Source organism: Podarcis muralis, chromosome 13, assembly GCF_964188315.1.
Source record: "Podarcis muralis chromosome 13, rPodMur119.hap1.1, whole genome shotgun sequence".
NCBI lineage: Eukaryota > Metazoa > Chordata > Lepidosauria > Squamata > Lacertidae > Podarcis > Podarcis muralis.
Window position 1 is genome coordinate 39,518,949 of NC_135667.1, and position 22,705 is coordinate 39,541,653.

Genomic DNA, 22,705 nt, shown 5'->3' on the forward strand with positions numbered 1-22,705 from the left:
ATTCTAAGAGCTTTCAATAGGCTTGAAGAAATATTTACCGTCATATTAGGCCATGAGCTTAATTGCTTTGTCATATCCTCAACCCGGCTCAAAGCATTCCAGGACCCATGGTTCTGTGACAATGGGTAGGAACTCCTAGCACAATTGCCAGAACCCACTCAAACCAACAGGACCCAGGTTTCTTGAAGGAGATGGGGGAGGCATGAAAGGTTTGGTAAAAGATCCCATCTTACAAAGGTTACGGAGTGGCTCATAACTTCCTTGCATATTGTGGTGGTGGTGTATTTTGAAAAAGAAAAAGAATTTAGATTAAAGCAGCCAGACAATCAAGCAATATGCATACGATTTTTTCCCCCAAAATAGGAAATCTCTGTTTTATTATCTTTACATGTCCTTTGAATAATAAAAACAAACACACCCAAACAATTCAACGTTCTTGGATTCTGTGCAGAAAACTGGGAAGGGGTGATTTGTTCTTTGTAAAAAAAAAATAAATGGGGACAGGGGAAAGGTGAAACTAAAAATAGTGCAAAAGAAACCCTGTCAAAACGTATCTTTTTTTTAGGGGGTGGAATTGAATGCTCAGAAGATGCCATTCCCCATCTCTTATTTAAAACTGTCTTGTATAACTCATACAAGAATATCCCATTCTACTGTGCCGTCTCAATGATGAATATTCAACCTGGCTTTCAAATTTCCAATCATATAAAGCTCCCCCTGTAACAAACAAGGTATCTTTTAAAAAGATGATTTACCACACATTTGAACTGGCATTTAAAGGGCAAAACTACCCAAGTTAAACATTTGTTTCATCCAGCGTGGAACAACAGTTACACTCCTAAAGGAAACTGAAATTGTACCAGCACACACCGGTTCCACCCAAACAAAACATTTGCATCAAGCTTCTAGGATTCCAGCTAGGCTGTTCACCTGCCAAGAGTATAGCCAAGGAAATTTACCCAACTTTACAGGCCTGAGTTTCTGCCAAAGACCTCCAACTTTATCAGATTGGTTCAATACAGCAGACGAGCATTCATGTCCTCTTAAATCACTGGCTTGTGCTTTGACTGAAAAGTGAATTTCACCATTGGCACCCCGTATTATGTTTAGATTTTCGTTTTAAGAGATGTTCCACATGCAGTGGGGCAGGGGGACAGCGCATATGAATAAACACGAATTGTGGCCTTTTTAAAAAATAGACAATGCCGTTAAGGAAACATTGTCCGAGTGTCTGCTGCAACAGAGGAAGCCATAGGAGAGCCAGGGATGGCGTGGCTTAAAGAGGAACAGAGTGGCTGAAATTGCATTGACCCACAGCTAGCAGACAGCAGGCTGCAAACCTGCAGCAACACTTCGCAAGAATCCACTGCAAAACATGGAATCTGGGTGTTCTCTGCTTATATGAAGCGATCGCTATGTGCACAATCGGGTTGCACAATGCGGCAAAGCCACAAGGAGGTGCAAACAGCCCAGTTTGGAGTCCACAACCCCTTCACATCATCAGCCTGCTGCGAACAAGAAACCAGCAGGAACTCACACCTGAAAGTTGCCATAGACCTGGGGTGATTTTAAATGCAATTGGTTCGCTCTGGAAATTCGTCCTCGTAACTAAATCTAGCAGTACCCCAAAGAGAAACTTCAAACGTTGGCTTGCCTTTTAGAGGCCCGATTGCTTCCTCACAAATTCTAGATTTTGGTCCGCCGAGAAATGTACCGCAAGGCGATTCCACATGTCTTGCCTTGTGCAGCCAGGATTGGGTTTAAAGTAAGGAACAGGGTGGTTGAGAGAAGAGGCTACATGTCAGCTCGGCTCAGTTTTAATGATCTATGATACTGACAGTGGCAAGAAACGGGGAGAACTGGTATGTGTCTATGGCATAGCAAAGGGCAGTAAGAAATGGAGGAGGGAGTATCCCTTGGCAGCTTGTTGTCAAGGACAAGTGGGCTGTGTGGCTTGGGCTGTTTCGGCCAAAACGAAACGAAGGATGCCATTTGCCACGTCCAACGTTTCATCTTTCTCCAGCACAATATCATAGGCTTCAAGGTACTTCCCCCGCTGTTCCTCCACCTGCATGGAGAGAGGAAGAGGAGGAGGAAGAAGAAGAAGAAGGAGGAGGAAGAGGAGGAGGAGGAGGAGGAGGAGGAGGAGGAGGAGGAGAATAATTTATTATACCCCACACATCTGGCTGGGTTTCCCCAGCCACTCTGGGCGGCTCCCAACAGAATGTTAAAAACGCGATAAAACATCAAACATTAAAAATTTCCCTAAACAGGGCTGCCTTCAGATGTCTTCTAAAAGTCAGATAGTTGTTTTATCTCCTTGACATGTGGTGGGAGGGCGTTCCACAGGGAAGGCACCCTCTGCCTGGTTCCCTGTAATCTCACTTGTCGCAGGGAGGGAACCGCCAGAAGGCCCTCAGAGCTGGACCTCAGTGTCTGGGCTGAACGATGGGGGTGGAGACGCTCCTTCAGGTATACTGGGCCAAGGCCATTTAGGGCTTTAAAGGTCAGCAGCAACACTTCGAATTGCGTTCAGAAATGTATTGGCAGCCAATGTACATCTTTCAGGACTGGTGTTATATGGTCTCGGAGGCCACTCTGAGTCACCAGTCTAGCTGCTGCATTCTGGATTAGTTGTAGTGTCTGGGTCACCTTCATAGGCAGGATGAATAGGTCTTACAGGCACTCAGCATTGGCTAGCACAGTGTTGTTACAGTGGTTTCCAAGCGGTGTTCTAGCCTGAAGTTACTTCAAAGATCCTCAGGGGTTCCTACATGAAATCAGCTATTGCTTCCACCCTGCTCTTCATCACCCAAGATGATCCCAGAGGAGCCAGTTACCAATGCCAATAAAATAACCTCTAACCTGTTAGTTCAGCCTTGCACTAGAAGATGTGTTTTAAAGTTAGTTTAAATTAATCCTCAGGGTTAGATTTACTGTTTGTTACGAAGTGTGCCGTTTGCCTGCAAGTCTGCAGTTCTCACAAATTCTGGAATGCATTCAGATATCAACAGCAAAAGATCCAAAAAAGGGGGTGTCAGAGTTGAGCATGAGAACTGCAGGCTTGCAAGCAAACTGCATGCTTTGTTTGTTTAGCCACTTGAATGAATCTTCATATTTGCCAACTGCTTTGTCTTATAATCAGCCACCGCAGCGATGCCTTTAACACCAGTTTTGATCTGCAGGTAATAATATATATATCTCCATGTCATAGCTGTCAACTTACAGATTTGAAAATAAGGGACCAGCAGCCTCGAAAATAAGGGATCAGCAGCCAAAATAAGGGATTTTCCAAGCACATCTATGTTCAACTTCTGAGTCCCTCCGAGCCAAAGGCAGAAAGCCCAGCCAGCAGCCAAACGAAGCCTCAAGCGGTGGTTCCCACAGCACAGCAACCCAGCAAAGGGGATGCAGCAAGGGAAACCACCGTCACCTCTCCGCTGGGAAGCGCTGAGCAAAGGCAAGTCCCCAGGCAACGCGGCCGATTTGATCGGCACAAGGCATGCAAGCTCCACCCCCCAGTCATTCTTAGATTCCTTATTGGATGAGCAACGCAGCCAAGCAACCCAGTTGGAGCCTACCTCCTCCCTGGCCGGCAGGGAGGGAGGGAGAGGAGCTGCTTCCTTTGAAACCCGGGGAATTTAAGGGACATCGTCAATAAGGGACAGCAGCGGGACACAGCACTGGGATAAGGGACTTTCCCGCCAAATAAGGGATGGTTGACAGCTATGCTCCATGCTTTTTTCTGCTAATTTCTGCAGATCAAGCCTTTGTTGGCAGCACAAGAAGGGGTAGGGCACAATATTTTCATGGTCCGATGGCCACTTTCCCAGCCCTCCAAGTCTGCCACCTGAAAGGGCCATCTCACCTTGTCTCACAGCCCTTCCACATCTGAAGAAGTGTATCTGAAGAAGTGTGCATGCACACGAAAGCTCATACCAAGAACTAACTTAGTTGGTCTTTAAGGTGCTACTGGAAGGAATTTTTTTTGTTTTGACTATGGCAGACCAACACGGCTACCCATCTGTAACTAGCCCTTCCACAGTCAGCTGTGCCCAACTGGGTAATCCCAACTCACCCTGTCATTCAGGAAGCCAACCCGGAGGATGTTCTCCACATCAACGACACCATCTGCCATACTGAGATCACCCATGGAATCACCAAGGAGTAAGATGTTCGTCCTTGTGCACAGCTGCTGGAAATACTCTGTATCCTTCAGGACCGTGTTGTTCTTGTTGTAGGTGTGGATGAGGGGCTCTTTGAAACCTCGCAGAACTCCCTGCATGGAGGACACAAAAACAAATGAGATAAACGAGTCACAGAGATAGGCAGCTTCTGTGTTGCGTTTGTGTGCGGCCAAACTACTCAGCTGTAATTACTTCAAAGTTATTAAGTGTCCTTTTCTTTCTTTTTTAAAATAATTTTTATTGGAAATTTTATTTACAACATAACATAAACCCCTCACCCCCCACCCAATATAGAAATCTGCCCTCATTAAACATGAACATAACATACAATAAGCATAACGTACAACAATACAAACAACCAAATAAAAGACTTCCTTTATCCTGTATCTGGCCTCCTTATTTACTTCTTATAAGCTGTTTCCTTTATGAATAATTATTAAGATTTTTCTAATTATAACTTAAATATCCACAAAGTCTCCTGCAGACATTAATCAAAACAAGTCCAGGTATGTATTTTAGGGCACTGTTTTGTGAAGCATTCTCTGCATTTCCCTGATGCCTTTTGAAACTCTTGTCCAGTGTGATCTCTAATTGCCTCTGTTAATCTAGCCAGTTCAATATACACTAACAGTTTGTCTTGCCATTCCATTTTTGTTGGCACAATTTTGTTTTTCCAATTTTTAGCAATTAGGATCCTTGCTGCTCCTGTGGCATAGAAAAATATCTCCTGATCTTCTCTTGCTATACCTGTGCCATTATCCCCAGTAGAAAAGCTTCTGTATTTTTCATAAAGTTAAACTTAAACATTTTTTTAAGCTCGTTATATACTATGTTCCAGAAGCTTTGGATTTTTTCACATGTCCGGTGTCCTTTTCAATTTACAAATCATTTCATCTGAAGCTTATCCAGGCAATTTCACAATAAACAATAAACACCTATATAAAAACAGTTAAAACAATTGCATGTCCAGAAATTCTTCGAGATCCAACACAAATAAAAATCTCCTCTTAGAAAGCTCACTGAAAAAGCAAAGTCTTTAAGTTGCCATTCTTCTTTAGTTGGGACTTTGCTCAATTTCCATTTGGGGGCTAACTAAACACCAGAAGCAGTAGTGGCATGCATAAATAACCTTTTTTAACACTGGGAATTCCCTGGCAACTTAAACTTATGGAAAATGTGCAGCTTGCAGACCTAACATATAGAATAAGAGAACAAGAAGAACATACATTTAAAGAAGATTGAAAAATGTTTTTTGAATATATATGGAGGAAAATTGTGTTTATTTGAAAACATGGGTAGCATTAAGATAAATTGAACAGTATAAATAAGTTTTGATGGATGTAATCAGTACTTTTTTTGTGGGGGGGGGGGACGCAGAGGGACGCATACCCCTAAACATTTTGTGAATCTAAGTTTGGCCTCATTGAGGGGCAGTATTTCAATATGCTCCTTCATGGATCACTGCCTTGCCGTGGCAAAGGGGCTTGAATAACTCAGAGAAGCTATGAGCTATGCCGTGCAGGGCCACCCAAGATGGACAGGTCATAGTGGAGAGTTTTGACCAAACGTGATCTACCTGGAGCAGGAACTGGCAAGCCACTCCAGTATCCCTGCCAAGAAAACTCCATGGACAAAGACAACAGGCATATAAAAGTTATGACGCTGGAAGATGAGCCCCTCAGGTCGGAAGGTGTCCAACATGCTACTGGGGAAGAGCGGAGGACAAGTACAAGTAGATCCAGAGCTGATGAAGCGGCTGGGCCAAAGCCGAAAGGACGCTCAGTTGCGGATATGCATGGAAGTGAAAGGAAAGTCCAATGCTGTAAAGAAAAATATTGCATAGGAACCTGGAATGTAAGAACCATGAACCTGGGTAAGTTGGATGTGGTCAAAAATGAGATGGCAAGAATAAATATTGACATCTTGGGCATCAGTGAACTAAAATGGACGGGAATGGGCGAATTCAGTTCGGATGACTATCATATCTACTACTGTGGACAAGAAACCCGTAAAAGAAATGGAGTGGCCCTCATAGTCAACAAAAGAGTGGTGAAAGCTGTACTGGGATGCAATCTCAAAAATGATAGAATGATCTCGATACGAATCCAAGGCAGACCTTTTAACATCACAGTAATCCAAGTTTATGCACCAACTACTGGTGCTGAAGAAACTGAAATTGACCAATTCTATGAAGACTTACAAGACCTTATAGAAATGACACCAAAGAAGGATGTTCTGCTCATAATAGGGGATTGGAATGCTAAAGTAGGGAATCAAGAGATAAAAGGAACAACTGGCAAGTTTGGCCTTGGAGTTCAAAACGAAGCAGGGCAAAGGCTAATAGAGTTCTGTCAAGAGAACAAGCTGGTCATCACAAACACGCTTTTCCAACAACACAAGAGACGACTCTACACATGGACATCACCAGATGGGCAGCATCGAAATCAGATTGATTATATTCTCTGCAGCCAAAGATGGAGAAGCTCTATACAGTCAGCAAAAACAAGACCTGGAGCTGACTGTGGCTCAGATCATCAGCTTCTTATAGCAAAATTCAAGCTTAAACTGAAGAAAGTAGGAAAAACCACTGGGCCGGTAAGATACAATCTAAGTCAAATCCCTTATGAATACACAGTGGAAGTGAGGAACAGGTTTAAGGATTTAGATTTGGTGGACAGAGTGCCTGAAGAACTATGGATGGAGGCTCGTAACATTATACAAGAGGCAGCAACTAAAACCATCCCAATGAAAAGGAAATGCAAGAAAGCAAAGTGGCTGTCCAACGAGGCCTTACAAATAGCGGGGGAGAGAAGGCAAGCAAAATGCGAGGGAGATAGTGAAAGATACAGGAAATTGAATGCAGATTTCCAAAAAATAGCAAGGAGAGACAAGAAGACCTTCTTAAACGAGCAATGCAAAGAAATAGAGGAAAACAATAGAATGGGAAGAACCAGAGATCTGTTCAAGAAAATTGGAGATATGAAAGGAACATTTTGTACAAAGATTTCCATAATAAAAGACAAAAGTGGAAAGGACCTAACAGAAGCAGAAGACATCAAGAAGAGGTGGCAAGAATACACAGAGGAACTATACCAGAAAGAAATTGATGTCTCGTATACCCCAGGTAGTGTGGTTGCTGACCTTGAGCCAGACATCCTGGAAAGTGAAGTCAAATGGGCCTTAGAAAGCATCGCTAATAACAAGGCCAGTGGAAGTGATGATATTCCAGCTGAATTATTTAAAATTTTAAAAGATGATGCTGTTAAGGTGCTACACTCAATATGCCAGCAAATTTGGAAAACTCAGCAGTGGCCAGAAGATTGGAGAAGATCAGTCTACATCCCAATCCCAAAGAAGGGAAGTGCCAAAGATTGCTCCAACTACCGCACAATTGCACTTATTTCACACGCTAGCAAGGTTATGCTTAAAATTCTACAAGGGAGGCTCAAGCAGTATGTGGACCGAGAACTCCCAGAAGTGCAAGCTGGATTTAGAAGAGGCAGAGGAACCAGAGACCAAATTGCAAACATGCGCTGGATTATGGAGAAAGCTAGAGAGTTCCAGAAAGACATCTACTTCTGCTTCATTGACTATGCAAAAGCCTTTGACTGTGTCGACCACAGCAAACTATGGCAAGTTCTTAAAGAAATGGGAGTGCCTGATCACCTCATCTGTCTCCTGAGAAATCTCTATGTGGGACAAGAAGCTACAGTTAGAACTGGATATGGAACAACTGATTGGTTCAAAATTGGGAAAGGAGTACGACAAGGCTGTATATTGTCCCCCTGCTTATTTAACTTATATGCAGAATTCATCATGCGAAAGGCTGGGCTGGATGAATCCCAAGCCGGAATTAAGATCGCCGGAAGAAATATCAACAACCTCAGATATGCAGATGACACAACCTTGATGGCAGAAAGTGAGGATGAATTAAAGAACCTTTTAATGAGGGTGAAAGAGGAGAGCGCAAAATATGGTCTGAAGCTCAACATCAAAAAAACGAAGATCATGGCCACTGGTCCCATCACCTCCTGGCAAATAGAAGGGGAAGAAATGGAGGCAGTGAGAGATTTTATTTTCTTGGGCTCCATGATCACTGCAGATGGTGACAGCAGCCACGAAATTAAAAGACGCCTGCTCCTTGGGAGAAAGGCGATGGCAAATCTAGACAACATCTTAAAAAGTAGAGACATCACCTTACCAACAAAGGTCCGTATAGTTAAAGCCATGGTTTTCCCAGTAGTGATGTATGGAAGTGAGAGCTGGACCATAAAGAAGGCTGATCGCCGAAGAATTGATGCTTTTGAATTATGGTGCTGGAGGAGACTCTTGAGAGTCCCATGGACTGCAAGAAGATCAAACACATCCATTCTTAAGGAAATCAGACCTGAGTGCTCACTGGAAGGACAGATCGTGAAGTTGAGGCTCCAATACTTTGGCCACCTCATGAGAAGAGAAGTCTCCCTGGAAAAGACCCTGATGTTGGGAAAGATGGAGGGCACAAGGAGAAGGGGACGACAGAGGATGAGATGGTTGGATAGTGTTCTCGAAGCTACAAACATGAGCCTGACCAAACTGCGGGAGGCAGTGGAAGACAGGAGTGCCTGGCGTGCTCTGGTCCATGGGGTCACGAAGAGTCAGACACGACTAAACGACTAAACAACAACAACAACATTTCAATATGAGTAGGAAAATGAGAGTAGCCCTAAACATTTTTTAAGAAAAAAGTTTTAATGGATGTAATAATGGAATACTGAATGGTTTAGTTTATATAAAATATGCAGGGATTTATGTTTTGTAAAATGAACCATGGAAAGAGAAGAAGGGAAGTCACTGAAATTTTAAGGTTGGTTAATTGAATATTCTAAAATGTAAAACAGAAAATTTAATAAAAATTATAGAAAAAAGAAAAGGAAAAGGAAAGTCTTGCACAGATGCTGAATGGACAACAGCCTTGGTGCTTCTTCGAAGCACCTTATCTACATCCTCAGGCCTCAACGACTTAAACTGATCCCACAAAACTGGCCTAGACATTGCATTGGACGCTTCACCCAAATTTGTCACAAATATGGAATCCAAGTCATCACAGAGATAAGTGATTTTACCTTCAAAGTGCTTAGCAAACATGTCACAGCACACCTCCAAGGGTTCAAGTACCCTCATCACCAGGAAAGTGTGAATAAACTCCAAAATTCTCCAAACAACACTGGTGGACAACTACTTGATGATACAACAATAATAATTTTATTCTTTGTACTCTACCCATCTGACTGGGTTGCCCCAGTCACTCGGTGATTTCCAGCATATACAAAAAAATAATAAAACATTAAACATTAAAAACTCCCCTATACAGCAAAATGATTCCTCACTTGGATGTAGTAAACATGAATACATCCTATAGCGCCTGTTCAGTCATCTTTGTGACAAATTATCCGCCATATGCACTTAAAGCTCTCATCCAGCTTATTTCTTTGCTCATGCTCTTCGCTGAACAGCACCAGAGAGGTGTGGTTGTGTTGATGGCTCAATGAGAGCTGGGACCAAGTCTCTTATAAATAATTTTTATCACTACAACCGTGGAACATGGGTGGCGCTGTGGGTTAAACCACAGAGCCTAGAACTTGCCGATCAGAAGGTCGGCGGTTCGAATCCCCGCGACGGGGTGAGCTCCCGTTGCTCGGTCCCTGCTCCTGCCCACCTAGCAGTTCGAAAGCACATCAAAGTGCAGGTAGATAAACAGGTACCACTCTGGTGGGAAGGTAAACAGCGTTTCCGTGCGCTGCTCTGGTTCGCCAGAAGCGGCTTAGTCAAGCTGTACGCCGGCTCCCTCGGCCAATAAAGCGAGATGAGCGCCACAACCCCAGAGTCGGTCACGACTGGACCTAATGTTCAGGGGTCCCTTTAGCTTTACCTATCACTACAACCACAATTCTGCTCATCCCGGTAGAGCCTGGGAGTTTCTGACTGACCCCAGAAGGCACACACCTGCCTTCCATTTATCCCGTCCTATTAATACCATTCCAAAACTTTCTAAGCCCCCCACACACAGTGTTCAGACTGGCACACCGCTTCCATGCCAGGGCAGATAGGAGTTGGGGGAAGTGAAGTGGGCTCAACTCACGCTGTCGTCAAAATCCATGTAGTTGGAGACCACGTTGACATTGGGATAGAACGCCCCAGCCTGGCGAATTATCTCCTCTAGCACATCACCCACACCTGCCGAGAAGATGAAGAGGGGTACTTTGTTCTGGTGAAGCTGGTCAAATAAGATGTTGAAGCCATCTCTGAATGCAAGAAAGAGAGGAAGCGTAATGTTCAACTGAAATGGTGAAACACACAAAGCTATTTCCATTCATGGCTCACTAAACCACGGCTTACTGCCATGTCCGAACACAGTCAAAATATTGCAGTGATTAAATTAACCAATTCGTATGTATACATGGTTTTTAAAAAAAGGAAATATACAATATAACAATGGGAAACTCGATTTAAAGCAATTATTTTAACACAACGTTTTGCTTGGAAATCATTTTAACACAACGTTTGGCTTGGCAATTATTTTAACACAAAGTTTTTGCTTATTATTTTAGTTGCCTTGAATGCACCCTGCTATAGGGACATGGCACACGTTACATGGGACAAACCCACTTTCAACTGGTAGGAAGCCGCCATCAATCCTAGATCACCAACTAGTGTACATGCATGAGACACACTTCTTGTAATCACGATTTACATCTTAATTGTGCAGTTAACTAAAAAAAAAAAAAAAGAATCTGTGGAGAGATCCTTGGATAAGCCTCTGTCTCCTCAACCCCTTCCACAAGGATAATAAAGCTGGCCTACCCTACTACCCTAAATATTAATAAATGTGAAATGCTTTGAATACATCGAACATGATATATAAATGCTATCATTTGTGACAGTACAACTGCCTTTCAGGCTCTGGCTGCTTCTCCCTTGTTTATGGCTTCCAGTCCTGCTTCTCTCTCAAATCTCCCCATCCACAGTCATGTTTTCCCTTGCCATAGCTGGCCTACGACTGCATAATAATAATAATAATAATAATAATAATAATAATAATTTATTTATACCCCACCCATCTGGCTGGGTTTCCCCAGCCACTCTGGGCGGCTTCCAGCAAAACACTAAAATGCAATAATCTATTAAACATTAAAAGCTTCCCTAAACAGGGCTGCCTTCAGATGTCTTCTAAAAGTCTGGTAGTTGTTTTTCCCTTTGACATCTGGTGGGAGGGTGTTCCACCTGGTGGGTGCCACTACCGAGAAGGCCCTCTGCCTTGTTCCCTGTAACTTGGCTTCTCGCAAGTTTAAAATATCTGCATTCTGTGTGTCAAGTAGGCGTGTGAAAAATCAGCAAGCCCTCAAACTCCGGAACACAATGGCACACTTCAATTTCAAATGTCAAAATTCTACCTTGCCCTGACAGCAAATTCAGGAAGGGTTGAGGCAGAGAAGGACACAGACCACAAAAATAAAGTTGTTCCCCCATCCCACCTGCTCCCCTCTTCTTGCACACAACATGCAAATTTTGTACCTGAGCATGACATCCGACTCTTTCACAACCTGGGCAATATCGCTTTTCTTTATCTTCTGTTGGGCCAGGAGGTCGTGGGCCTTAGTCCACCTGTAACACACACACCTGTCCTATCAGGGACCAGGAGTCCTCTGTGGGTGTATCTATTGAGCTTACAGAACCTCTAGTTAGTTTGTTTCTCCAGACACATGAGCGATTCTCGTGTCTGCTTGACCACCACAAATCAGACCGGTCTCAGGTGATGTGCCTGTGCCCCCGATCCCTTTTAAGATCCTCAAAACTCTCATTAATGGTGGAAATGTAAAGAAAAGGAAGGTACCTTTTATCATATGTGGTGGACATGTCCCAAGGTGAAAGACCTCTGGGGAAAGATTTATAATGAGTTGGAAAAAAATGTTGAAATATACATTTATTAAAAAGCCAGAAGCCTTTCTACTTGGAATAGGTTTGGAATTGCCCAAGAAAGATTTTAGACTGTTTTTGTATGCCACAACTGCAGCAAGAATTTTGTTAGCCAAAAACTGGAAATTACAAGAAATACCAACAGTGGAGGAATGGCAGATGAAGATGATGGACTTTTTGGAGCTGGCCGACCTGACTGGAAGAATCCGCGAACAGAAAGAGGAGGAGCATCAAGAAGAATGGAAGAATATCAAGGACTATTTAGTTAGATATTCTAAGATAACGTAAGTAGAATTACTTGTAAGTCCCAAATTGGCCTAGGAGTAAAATATGCTGAATTGTACAACATTTTGGATTGAAAATATTATGAAAAGAACGAAAGATGTTAATTGAATAAGTTAATTTTATTTGAAAGTGGATATTGGAAAACTGCTACAATGAGTTCTATGGAAACTCAGCTAGGGCGGATTCGAGGAAGTCATCTAAAAATGATATTTAAATTAGGATTTTAACAGCTAGGATAGAACGTATTTTTTGCTCTATAAGATTCACTTTTTCCCTCCTAAAAAGTAAGGGGAAATGTGTGTGCGTCTTATGGAGCAAATGCAGGCTGCACAGCTACCCCAGAAACCAGAACAGCAAGAGGGATTGCTGCTTTCACTGCACAGCGATCCCTCTTGCTGTTCTGGCTTCTGAGATTCAGAATATTTTTTTTCTCGTTTTCCTCCTCCAAAAACTAGGTGCGTCTTGTGGTCTGGTGCGTCTTATAGAGCGAAAAATACGGTATGTTTGTTCGGGTTTTTTTTATATTGTAATGTTTTTCTTTTATGTTTGTTATAAAATTGGAAAATTAATAAAAAAAATTGGGGGGGGGGGGACTCTCATTAATGGAGTTGGGGTGTGTGTGTTCTGTAATGAAAGAAAGCACCCTTCCTCCCCGTTAAGGAAAACATCACCTCCTCTGACACAAATACTCACCATTCTATCATGAGGGGCAACTTATCCTCCATGGTCCGGTAAGGATCAATTTCAATAGGGTAGTAATGTTGGAGCAGATCTTTTAGCTGGAACAGTCCCCAGTATCAAGAAAAGGAAGGGAGGATATTTAGCTAGTCAGAAGATAAAACACGCACATTTCAAGGTGGAGGTTTTCCAAGATGGAGGTTCTGGCTAGGACTGGGACAACCAACTGCATAGCCTGCTCCCCATCATATTAGGAGGATGGGATGGGTATTGATCGTTAGCCAGTACTTTCCGGGTACAGTCCCCCAAAGGGGTGGGCGACAGAAACAGGAAAAGCATCTTCATGTTATCTGTTACTTGGTTTCTTGCTTGGGGGACTAGTTGCAGGGAAGTCAAACCTACACGGAGACTGTAGAATAGAGGGAACCCAAAAAGTCATTCATGAGGTCTTAACCTCTCAATAGAAGGAATGGAGAATTCTCTGTTTCAAAACCTTAGTCCCCTCATAGAACTCAAGGCTCCTTGAGCTCCTAACAGCAGGAGGGAATGGAACTAGGAAGTCAGTTTAGACTTTAAAATATCAGCATGCCAAGATATGAAAGCTCATACCTTTTTCTTGCCTTCTTCGCTGATGACCCGGCTGTTATCTATGATATCTGAAGAGATACACACAAAAGTATATGCCAAATTCCAAATATCGAATGCATTTTTATAAATGCTGTATTAAGGTCTGGTTAACTACTATAACAAGTATTATTTTTGTCATGTATACCATTTTTAGTAACATTTTGGTTCCCCACATCAAATATGGAAAATAACACCATCCCGAGGTCTAAATCTAGTATCTGACCCGTGATAAGCCCAATTTTGTAAAATATTGTTTTCTAGAATTCTTGCAGCTTCTCCCAGGACCACCACTTGTGAAAGTATTTACTCAGGTACCATCTGCAAACAACTCTGAATCAGTTTACTCTCATTTGGGGTCAGTGTTCGAAATTAGCCAGAAGCCAAAATTAACTAATAAACTGAAACTGACACGGGGACAAACAGAAGAAGACACCTTCACCCCGGTATGGCTCCCCTTTATCACACACACAGCCCAACAGGACAATGACAATAATCCACCAACAGCATACAAATCAATATGGCTAACCTGATCCAAAACACCCACCCACCTCACTCACACACGAAAACAAAGATCACCACAGCCAATCACAAGCAAACAATCACACCCTAGGCCAACCCCAACCTCTCTCACCACCAAAGGAACACAAGTGAACAACACAAGCACGCTGACACCAAACTCTACATACATTAAGCATAATAGAAACACCGCCACCCGACCCCACCCCCATCCATCTCCCCTCCCTCCACCCCCCTTCTTTTTTTTTCTTTTTTTTTCTTCTCCCCCTAATGCCTCAACAAATGAAACGGATTTGTAAAAATGTTACATGGGGGAAAAAATACAAGGCATTACACTTACCTCTGTAAAACAAGAAAATCCTTAATAAAATATTTATTTTTTAAAAAAAATAGCCAGAAGCCAGGCGCATTTTGCACCTGGCTATTGACCACTTGTGACCAAGTGCAGGTGCCTCGGCACCAGAATGGTGCCTGACGTCTCCACCATCTGGAGCATCATGGCATCTAGACTGCTTTCACACACTAATACCACATCCGGTAGAATTCTATCATTTATATTTTATATGCGCAATCGGAATGAATTTCAGGAACCAAAATGCTTTTTCTGTGCAGCCTGAGCAAGAGCAGTGAACAACGTTATAGTTAATTGTTCTAACTTACCTAGCAGTTCGAAAGCACCCCCGGGTGCAAGTAGATAAATAGGGACCACTTACTGGCGGGAAGGTAAACAGCGTTTCCGTGTGTTGCGGTGGCTCGCCAGATGCAGCTTGTCACGCTGGCCATGTGACCCGGAAGTGTCTCCGGACAGCGCTGGCCCCCGGCCTCTTGAGTGAGATGGGCGCACAACCCCAGAGTCTGTCAAGACTGGCCCGTATGGGCAGGGGTACCTTTACCTTTACCCCCACTCCCACTGCCCTTTTCATGGTGGTGAATAATATTCTTATGTTATGAATGGTCCATGTCACCATTTTTTAAAAGAAGAGATAGGAATAGGCCAATATATATGTGGACTGTCCCAAAGGCTTGGAGGGACCAAGAGGGAGAGATAAAAGTCAGTGGTGTTTTACAAGAGAAAGATGAAATAGCAAAGGGCCAAAACTGGACTCACTGTAGGAAGTGGGGCAGCGCCGACCGTTAAACCCGAACCGAGTCAGAGTCATGTCAAAATCAGAAATGACCTGAAGAGAACAAGGAGGGAAAATGAGAGAGAGAGAGAGAGAGAGAGAGAGAGAGAGAGAGAGAGATTGAGAGAGATTACAAGGGATTCATTGCCTAGCCCAAGAAACTACTCTACACATTCAGGGAACCAAGAAATTGGTAACTCTCAAGAGTTACCAAGTAATCTCAGGTGGGCAGCCTTCAGGCCTTCAATGCAGCCTGCCACTGCTACCATCACCACTGCTGAATTTGTCAAGTGTCACTCACTTAGCTCATCATTCAGCTGATGGAGCTGCCTGCATGGAATGTGATTTAAATGTGGAGGAAGGTGATCTCCCCATTTGCACAACTACACTCTCTTCAGCCTGCCCATTTGTTGTTTGGTGGGCTAAGGGACGATTCCCAGTGCCTATCAACTGGGGAGGTGGGAAGGCACGATGGAATCTCTGCACATCAAGTGATTCCATCCAGTGATTGGTGCTTCACACTAAACAGGCTCAAAACTGAGACCAAGAAGGAACCAAATAAATTCTAAAGTTACAGTGGGCTGGAGTCATTCCAAGTTGTCCTGTCAAACCGTCAAAACATTTGGTTTTTGCAGCAACGTCACAGGATGCCAGGTTTCGTTTACAGAGGGAAACTCTGCTTAAGACAGATAATAATATGCCAATATAACCTTGTTTCTTCTTGCTTTGAAGAAAGCAATATCTAGCATAAACTAGTCAGGCAGTGACCGGTAAATTCAATACATCCTAACCCGAGCTAAAGCGAATTACCTTCAAATAAGTGCAATTTTAAGAAAGAAATAAAAGTCTGTGTTACCATTTACTACAATTGTTGTGCTTTGGTGACACATGACAAATGAGTCCATTCAATTTTTGCCACGGTTTCATTTTAGCATTTCTATAGCTCCTATATCTATGTGTAATAAAGTTTTGGATGTTAGTGAGTGTTAGTCTGCCAACTGCTCTTAAATCACTTCTCTGATGCAGGCTGGAGAGATACCAGCAGAAAGCATTAAGTTAACAGAACTTGTTTGGGGGACCTGACTTTTCACATGAAATCCAGATGATCCCCAAATTGCCATATTTCCCAAGAAACAACTTTAAGGAGAAGGCTTTCTCCGTGCAGAATGTTAAGGCCTTCACAGTTACCTATTTGCTTAAACATTCTGAGCACTTCATTAATCCCATGCTGTTCTCATCATCTGACAGGAATTTCACTAGTAAATAGACAAAGACAAAAACCAGGCAGCACCTGAGGTAAAAATTTGTTCTGAGGTTCATGCAGCTGCTTGTGCAATACATCTGGGAAGAAGATGGGTGGGAGGGGTAAATTAAGGGTACAACAAACAGCAGACAAACAAACAGATGAATACAGGAGCACGCACCTGGAATTTTCCTACCCCACCTTTTCTGAGGGCTGAAATTACATTTTTTACGCGTTCAGGATCCTTCATTCGGACAGTCGCTTTCTCCAGCTCAGGCACCTAGGGAAAGACACAGCACATGACGTTTTCAACAATGCGTGTTCTGTTATTTTTTTATTTACAGTGGTGGCACTGTGGGTTAAACCACAGAGCCTAGGACTTGCCGATCAGAAGGTCGGCAGTTTGAATCCCCGCGACGGGGTGAGCTCCCATTGCTCGGTCCCTGCTCCTGCCAAGCTAGCAGTTCGAAAGCACGTCAAAGTGCAAGTAGATAAATAGGTACCGCTCTGGTGGGAAGGTAAACGGCGTTCCCGTGCGCTGCTCTGGTTCGCCAGAAGCGGCTTAGTCATGCTGGCCACATGACCCGGAAGCTGTATGCCGGCTCCCTCAGCCAATAAAGCGAGATGAGCGCCGCAACCCCAGAGTCAATCACAACTGGACCTAATGGTCAGGGGCCCCTTTACTACATTTCTGTAGTGCTACATTTCTGTACTAGGGCCCCCAATAGCAATACAGATATTGAGCCCCTAGCACAGAAAAGCAGCACATATAAATGACATGCAAATAATACACATTGTTAAAAGCAGAGCGTATAAGTGATATGCAGCATTCATGCTATATAAAGGTCAGCATAAATATAAAACTACAGTTAAAAATAAATAATTAAAAACAGCAGAGCCTTTTAAAATAACATTTACTAAAAAAAACAGAAGCCCTTTTGATTGGAATTTTAGGACAACTGCCAAAAGAAAAACAGACATTATGTGACGACAGTGGCAAGAATTCTGATAGCACAGAACTGGAAGACTGGAGAAATACCATCAAAGGAACAATGGCAAGAGAAGTTAATGACCTATGCAGAGTTGGCAAAGTTAACAAATTAACTACATGAAAAAGACAATAGTGACTTTGAAAAAGAATGGGAACCTTTTACATCATATTTGCGGGGGGGGGGGAGAAATAGAGTCATTGGCAGGATTTAAATAAACATTGGCAATTTTATTTATAAAAAAAAGAAAGAAACTTAATAGTACGACAATACAGAAGTATATATAAACAGCAGGATGTAATATGAGATGTAATAAACGAGGGATGGAAGTTGAGGGAAGTCAGCAGGGAAGGGGGAAATTGAAACTTGAACGTAATGTAATGATTACAGATATTGTAAAAATGAAAAACCCAATAAAAATGAATTTTAAAAAACAAAACAGCAGAGTCTTTTTTTAAAAAAAAAGCAAAAAGCAGCTGAATAAGAATTATCTCAGTGGGCCAATAAGAAAGTCTTCACTTTTTGATGTAAAGTTTAACAGAGAGAGGGCTAACTTGACCTCCTTGGGAAGAAAGACCCAAAGCCCAAGCACACCCACAGCATCCCCAAATGCAAGCATGAAGTACACAGGTGTGTTTGTGGGTACCTTTCTGCCCAACTTGCTGCTACTCTGAGGAGTCAGTGCCAAGTTGCAGAGAAGGCCAAAGCCTCAAAGGGTTTGAGGGACTTGGACAAATTGGCATTGGGAGCCAATGGGAAGAGAGCAAGTCAAATCCTCACCTGCGGGCTTTACTCTCCCATAGCCCAACCCAGAATATTCCTGGCCCCCTCTTGTCCGTCTTGCAAAAGGACACCATTTCTCTTCTCCAACCTGCACCCTCCACTTCCCAAGGACCTCCCTGCACTTCCTTCCAAGACCTTCAGCCTTCCCTGAAAGACCCCTGGGACTACAACTTCTACTATCCCTATTTAATTGGCAGGCTGATAGGAACTGGAGTCCATCAACATCTGGAGGGCGGTAGATTCCCAACCTCTACTTCCAAAGGGTCCTTGTTTTTCCTCCATTCCTCAGTTGCACCAACAAACAAGCACCTAGAGCAGCCTTTCTCAACTTGTGGGTCCCCAGATGTTGTTGGACTACAACTCCCATCACCCCTAGCTAGCAAGGCCAGAGCTCAGGGATGATGGGAGTTGTAGTCCAACAACATACGGGGACCCACAGGTTGAGAGCCGCTGACCTAGCATATTCATCCTTAGTATTTTGTTGTTGTTGTTTAGTCGTGTCCAACTCTTCGTGACCCCATGGACCAGAGCACACCAGGCACTCCTGTCTTCCACTGCCTCCCGCAGTTTGGTCAAACTCATGTTAGTAGCTTCAAGAACACTGTCCAACCATCTTGCCCTCTGGCGTCCCCTTCTCCTTGGATCTTTCCCAACATCAGGGTCTTTTCCAGGGAGTCTTCTCTTCTCATGAGGTGGCCAAAGTACTGGAGCCTCAGCTTCAGGATTTGTCCTTCCAGTGAGCACTCAGGGCTGATTTCCTTCAGAATGGAGAGGTTTGATCTTCTTGCAGTCCATGTTCTGCTTTAAATCTCCCACCACGTTCACCAAGGGGAAAGACCTATAACGATCTAATTTCCCCCCTCCTCATCCCCAGTCACGGACCCCCCACGATTCCACCCCAGAGACCCTCTCTCTCCTCAAACCACGTGAACTTGACCCCACAAACCTGACCCCCCCCCCAGGTCACCTTGCATCATGGCAGCTGGCTTAGCAGAGCCTAAGCTACAAGATCGGGTCACTGCCAGCTTGAATTTGCACAAGCCACTCCCTCTCTCTCTCTCTCGGCTTTAGCCTCCACCCCTCCTGTCTGCAAGGGGGGGGGGGGGTTGGGGAAATAACACTGGCCTACCTTACAGGGTTGTTGTAAGGATTACATAACCATAATATCATAAGCAAAGCAAAAGCTGCTCTTGACAGCTGTCTCCCTGGCACAGAATCCGCTCAGCTCCCTCCAGCGTTTGGCGACCTCCTAATAAAGAAGGGGAACTCACGCCCCCCAAACAGCTGCTTTCCTGGACCCCCACCCCCTCCTTCATACTAAACACCCGCCTTATGAAAAGCTCAGCCCCTAATTCTGCCATATAAACACACCCCATACTCTGGACAAGCGCAAGGCCGCCTCCAAAAGCCGCATCCCAGTTGTGGCTCATAAAGTGGGTGCCCAACATCTCCCCCCACCCCCAAAAAACTGCCCCACAACCCAACACACTTCCGCCTTCCCAAACCTCACCCTACAAAACGAGCATATTCATAGCCGATGGTAGGGGAGATGGCTTGGAAGCGCTGTGCAATTTGCTTTGCAGCCAACCCCCCCCCCCCCCCCAGATCTTGAATTAAAGCACCTCGTGTTTTTGGAACGCGTATTCTCCGACGGCTTGCAAAAAAAAGCGCATTTTAGCAAAACCACCTCCTTTTCCCGCCCGCCTTCCCCAGGATCTAACCATGATCTTCGCCCAGCAAGCCGTCCACGGACGACGAGGAGTTTTGTAACTGGGATCGAGAATGGAGAAAGCCGGAGAAGGAAGGAGAAGAGGGAGGTGTCCTTCCCTGAGCTGGGCTGGGCTCCGCAGGCGCCTCCTTCCTGCGTCTCCGCCCCTCGGGGTCTGGGCCGAGTTCTTGGCTGCTGCTGTTGGCTGAGATCCGGGGAGAGGTTTCCTCCAAGCTGCTTCGATCGCGGCCGCGTTGCTCGCTGCATTTCCCGCCCCCAAACCCCACTCCGCCCCCCGGGATGCGGGTGAGGCATCTGGGGTCACCCTGCCTTTAGTTCCACCCCGGGCGGAGTTGCCGCCTGCAAGATGCCGATAACCGGACCTTCTCGCTCTGGCGCGCAGCTACGCGGCAGCTTAATGTGAGCCAGTGCGTGCGAGGTTCCTATTAGTGGCATTGCCAGACCCAAAAAGTCAGATTTAAGCATGGGTAGGCAAACTAAGGCCCGGGGGCCGGATCCAGCCCAAACGCCTTCTAATTCCGGCCCGCGGACGGTCCGGGAATCAGCGTGTTTTTGCATGAGTAGAATATGTGCTTTTATTTAAAATGCATCTCTGGGTTATTTGTTGGGCATAGAAATTCGTTCATTTTTGTTTTTATTTTGAAAATATAGTCCGGCCCCCCACACGGTCTGAGGGACAGTCGACCGGCCCCCTGCTGAAAAAGTTTGCTAATTCCTGGATTTCAGGAACTATATATATATATATATGAGAGAGAGAGAAATGAATATATAGAAGAGAGACAAATGAATGCCTATATATATATATATATAGGCATTCATTTGTCTCTTCTATTGTGATTTGCAGAGATCTGGTTAACTACAATGACAATTTTTCTTTTATTGGGACCGTACACAGTATCTTTTCTTTGTTTTCTACATGGGTTGTATTTCTTGTTTTTTCTTCTTACCTTACTCTGTGCACTTGTGGTTTTGTAGTTGTCCCCCCCCTCCCATAAAGCATATAAAATAGCATTTGCAAAGGGATTTTTTTATTTTAAGGGCTGCATCGTTCCGTTAGGAAACAACCAAGCGGATGATTAAATAAGTGCCTCCTCCCTCTCACGTGGAAATCCTTCCCAAAATCCTTAAGGCCAGGAAGTAGGAAAAGAGGAAATGCCATCTGCGCTGGGATCACTGTTTTGCACTGTGTTTCTAAGGGCCGAAGAAAGATGTCCAGGCTGAACAGCGGCGCAACCCAAGACCTGCCTCTGCTCTGTTTATTTCTTCCGAAGGCTGGAAGGTGTTCGAAGTGTACTTACCGGTAGTCCAAAACAGTGTGTAGTTCGCCCTGGAGGCTGTAGGTGTCGCAGAAGAGCAGGCAAGCTGGCCCCGCCACGTGACACTTCCTCCCTCTACATACCACCTTTGCTTGTTCCAAGTGCAGGTCCTGCTCCAGATTCTCCACATGGACGTCTATGGGGGAAGGTGAAAGGGCCATAGCTCGGTGGAATCTCAGACTCCTGCCTGAGTCTCTCGGAGGATGTCTCAAGCAGGTCACTGAGCAAGATGGCCCAGGGAATTTGACTCAATTCACTGCCTTTCATTATGAAAACCAAGGAATTCTAGGCCAAGAAATCTGAAGGTAGCCCTGTTTAGGGGAGCTTTTAATGTTTAACACACTATTGTATTTTAATATTTTGTTGGAAGCCACCCAGAGTGGAACCCAGCTGTCAATATAAACATGTTTGTTTGGAGTAAGGTAAAGGGACCCCTGATCATTAGGTCCAGTCGTGACCGACTCTGGGGTTGCAGCGCTCATCTCGCTTTATTGGCCGAGGGAGCCAGTGTACAGCTTCCGGGTCACGTGGCCAGCATGACTAAGCTGCTTCTGGCGAACCAGAGCAGCGCACAGAAACGCCGTTTACCTTCCCACCGGAGTGGTACCTATTTATCTACTTGCACTTTGACGTGCTTTCGAACCGCTAGGTTGGCAGGAGCGGGGAACAAGCAATGGGAACTCACTCTGTCACGGGGATTTGAACCGCCGACCTTCTGATTGACAAGTCCTAGGCTCTGTGGTTTAACCCACAGCGCCACCTGCGTCCCTCAAACCCAGGTGTCAATATAAACATGTTTGTTGGAGTACGTACACCAAATCTGCTAACCAACTGAGTTATCCAGGCTACATGAAAACTTAAGTTCATTATGACTAACTTCACATTGATTTCAATGAAACCAAAGTGCAACTAATTTAATTGCAGTCCAACCCACAGTAATTTGCTAACATAAGACAGCTTTGACAGGTAGGCTAAGCTTTTGTCAATTTTCTACAGCTACAAGACTGACAAAATGATGAATACCGAACATTCCCAGTCACTATCTTTGATGCAGTCCATTTTATTTCATTCTTCTTGTCCAAGTGACCAAAACTGGGATAAAAACTGGGGACTGAAGACTTTCCTTCATGGTTGAAGAATGCCCCAACCACAAGCTGAATTTGAAAGCAGGAGACAAATGGGATCTAAATTCCCCAGACTGTTGGGGAATACTGTTCTGGAACACATCCATAAACAATTATGAGCAATAACATGAAGCAGTCAGAACAAAAA

The 22,705-nt window shown here is 44.2% G+C and overlaps 1 protein-coding gene across 1 annotated transcript; it reads right to left on the minus strand.

The window, feature by feature from the left end:
• Positions 1-354: 354 nt before the first annotated feature.
• On the minus strand, positions 355-20,426 carry NT5C3B (5'-nucleotidase, cytosolic IIIB). The gene is given in 12 exon segments (XM_028704112.2): positions 355-2,068; positions 4,079-4,279; positions 10,309-10,471; positions 11,742-11,831; positions 13,122-13,207; positions 13,716-13,762; positions 15,358-15,427; positions 16,798-16,896; positions 20,110-20,184; positions 20,186-20,245; positions 20,248-20,387; positions 20,390-20,426. Coding segments are annotated over 12 exon segments (1,191 nt in total). The 5' UTR covers positions 20,412-20,426; the 3' UTR covers positions 355-1,930.
• Positions 20,427-22,705: the final 2,279 nt, after the last annotated feature.